The 3,528-nt window shown below is 40.7% G+C and overlaps 1 protein-coding gene across 1 annotated transcript; it reads right to left on the reverse strand.

Annotated features, from left to right (window-relative positions):
• Window positions 1-308: 308 nt before the first annotated feature.
• Window positions 309-2,611, reverse strand: LOC118803036 (GTPase IMAP family member 8-like). The gene is made up of 2 exons (XM_036563530.1): window positions 2,076-2,611; window positions 309-793 (listed from the first exon to the last, which is right to left on the reverse strand). The coding sequence occupies exons 1-2, from the start codon at window positions 2,587-2,589 to the stop codon at window positions 450-452; spliced, it is 858 nt and encodes a 285-aa protein (XP_036419423.1). The 5' UTR covers window positions 2,590-2,611; the 3' UTR covers window positions 309-449.
• Window positions 2,612-3,528: the final 917 nt, after the last annotated feature.

Consider the following 3,528-nt stretch of genomic DNA (forward strand, 5'->3'; position numbering starts at 1 on the left):
TGATGGTCATAACTTAAAAAGACAAAAGAGACTTTTAAGTCTTTCAAAAGTCATTGTCTTTATAGCTACTAACAGAAAAAGCTGATGTGAGAACATTTACAGTAAGCAACATCCATCTTGCTCATTTCTACTCCTCTGAGACTTTAATTCTGTAGACAAGACAGCCACCTTCTTTTCCAAATTAGCCACCCTGTCCTTAATTTCCTTTTCCATTCTCTTTCTCTGAGCCTCCTGGTACATCTCATTAGTGAAGTGCTGTCCTCCATTCTTCTGCACCACAGTCTCTATCTTCTCCAGCAGCTCTGTGACCTGAGTACTTTCTCCTCTCTCCACATTGTTGAAGATCTGATAAATTCCCGCACAGCTGTTCACAAGTTGCTTTAAGTCCCAGCTCTGATTTAAAATCATTTTGTGGTCCGTTCCCCAAGAATCTCCGTGGGTAAGCAGGACTACAGCACGCTGCAAAATTCTCGCCCTGAATTTCTAATTAATGGGTAAATGGTATTATTTAAACCCCTGGGAGAATGAATTACAAGTAGGAAGACATGAGGACCAGGGGCAGATGCAGAGAGACACTCTTCAAACAGCTCGCAGTACAATGAAAGATCAGCCCGGTGTGAGATTCCCTTGGTGTCAATCACAGTTATGGTTTTATCTCTGACCATTCCATCCTCCCTCTTGCAGTTTATAGTATTATTGGGGAAGTTCTTTGCAAATGCTTCTCTGCCCAGGATGGTGTTTCCTGATGCACTTTTTCCGGCTCCAGCAGAGCCCAGAAGCACAATCCTCAAATCTGAAAGAACAGAGTAAAAGTTCTGGATTAACCTTCATACGATAAAATGATCGTTTGATTTAATGAGGAAACAAGTTATACAACACCAACTGGCCCTAAATGAAAAAAACTGCTGCATTACTCAATCAGTTAACCAAATCTAATTAATAATTGGGATCAACTAAACAAGACACACCCAGCTTGGTTACTGTGAGCTCTGTTGAATCTAAACATCACTTAAATACAACTTTTCCAGCAATGTGAAGTCGGCCAAAAGGTTTCAGTAAAAAGTACATGATGCTGCAAAAAAAACAAAACTGCAGAACAGATGAAAAAATGAAGTTATTGACGTACATCAGTGGAATGGGTTACACCTCTTTTTTCTAAGGCTCTGGAACTGCAGCAAACCACAGTGAGAGCCATAATATCCAAATGAAGAACAGTGGTGGATCTTCTCAGAAGTGGCTGGTCAACCAAAATTCCCACAAAAGCACCCTGATGACTCAGCAAAGCCACAAAAAAAACTAATCAAATTTCTAAGGCTACGTTCACATGACCAATCTGAAGTGGCATAAATCCATTTTTTGTGGTACAGATCTGATTTCTTCTGTATGAACTGTATGAACATGCAAATCTGTTCTTTTAAAATCAGATCTGAGCCAATTTGCCTATGTTAACATTAAAAGCCTAATTTTTCATTTCTAATTTTTTGCTTAGATCTGATCTTTCTACCTTGCTGGTTCACATTTGTGTCGGTAAGGTTCTGTTCACATTACAACCCTGAAGTGGCACAAATCTACAGAGCCCTGCTAGTGACTTCCCACATAAATAAAAATTACGTATGGCCATGCCGTACTAACGTGTGGGAATGAGATCCTAATGCGTGGCCATGAATTCGTAAGACATGGGAATGAGATAATTAAGTCGTGGCCATGACTTAGTAAGGTGTGGGAATAGGATAATTAAGTCATGCCCACTTAGTTATCTCATTTTCACGCCTTACTAAGTTGTGCCACGCATTAGGATCTCCTTCCCACGCCTTGCTAAGTCGTGGCCACAACTTACTTATTTATTTCCCAAGCCTTACTAAGTTGTGGCCATGCATTATTTTTATTCGTACGGGATGTCACCAGCAGGGTTCCATACAAATCCACTTTTTGGCCACAGGTCTGATGTTTTCATGTGTTTTCTTCACTGCACCTGTGTCATCATTAAGTGTAAATGAAGCAGCAGTTAATGACACAATAAAGGCTTGTTCTACTGGTTAGTTAGTTTGTTGTGTATGTATAATATATAAACACACCTGGATCAGGTAACGTTCCTCCCACTGCTCCTTTCTCTTCACATTTCTTCTGACTCTCTTCCTGACTCTTGAGATCTTCTTGTATGGATTTGGCTTCCATGTATGTCTTTCTCTCCTGTAAACGCTCAACTGATCCCTGCTGCACTTTTCTGGCCGCCTCTATCTCTTGTTGTTTTTCCTCTTCATCATCTTCAGTCCTTGTTATTTCAGCCAGTGATATCATATCCATATTCTTTCCCCTCCTTATGTTTTCTAGTTTGATTTCTTTGCTTGGACCTCCATCATCCCCCATGCTATTTGTTAATACTGATTCTGTGTGGAGTTTGTCTTCTGTACTTTGTGTAAGTTCTTCTCTATCTGGTGTCCTCTCATCCTCTGCTCTCTCTATTTTTTCCTCCACTCTTCCTTCCATCTCGTGTATCTCTTCCTGCCTCTTCCTTTCCTTTGCCTTTGTTTTCTCTTCCTCTTGTGCCTGTTCTTGTAAGAGTCTCTTTCTCTGGACTGCCTTGTACATGTCATGAGTGTAACACTGACCCCTCTTCTGTTGGACCATGGCCTCGATCGTCTCCAGGAGCTTTGCGATCTGAGCAGGATTGACCTCTCTCTTACTGTTCATCACATAATAACCAGCTCCACAGTTAGTAATCAATTCAAGCATCTTAGCATCCAGGGAAAATTTCATCCACTGTCGGTTTATCATTTCTTCTCTCCCAGTGAAGAGCACCATGGTGAACTTCAGAGCTTCTTCTCCAAAGTTCTCCTGAATCCACTTCACAATGTTTCTCTCATCTTCTGTGAATCTCCTCACTCTGACCACCAGCAGGAACACATGAGGACCAGGAGAAGACAGTGAGATACACCTCTCTATTTCAGTCTTCAGCTGGTCTGTACTGAGAGTTGTGGTGTTGATTGCTGGAGTATCGATGACTGAGATGTTTCTGTTCTCCACTCTTCCTCTCTGTATCTCACACTCTGTAGTTTCAGTCTCTCTGAAAGCTTCTCTTCCTAATATTGCATTGCATGTTGCACTTTTTCCAACACCAGTGTTACCCAGAAGCACAATACTCAAAATACCAGGCACTGTGTGGAGAGTAAAATCAAGAGCGATGAAGTAAAATCAGGAACAAAGGTTTCACCAATGTTTTGGGTCTAACAGCACAAAGAAACAGCATATTAGAGCTTTTCTCATTTCCATGGAACTTACCACTGTCATGTCTTGGTGTGTCCATCTAAAAATATTGCTAGTATTGCAGTGGTTAAGAAAAAGCTCACTTTACTTTAAATGCTGCATGCTTAAGTCCATAAGCCTCAGAAGCATTATAAATACCAAAGAAAGAGTGGACTTCAGCCAAAATGAAGTCACACTAAACACTGTTTTGCTTTACAGTAACAATCTTATTATTTATCAACATTGTGCAATCTTGAACTCTAGCAGTCTACTGTCATGTTTTGC

Source organism: Colossoma macropomum, unplaced genomic scaffold (genome assembly GCF_904425465.1).
Source record: "Colossoma macropomum unplaced genomic scaffold, Colossoma_macropomum, whole genome shotgun sequence".
Lineage (NCBI taxonomy): Eukaryota > Metazoa > Chordata > Actinopteri > Characiformes > Serrasalmidae > Colossoma > Colossoma macropomum.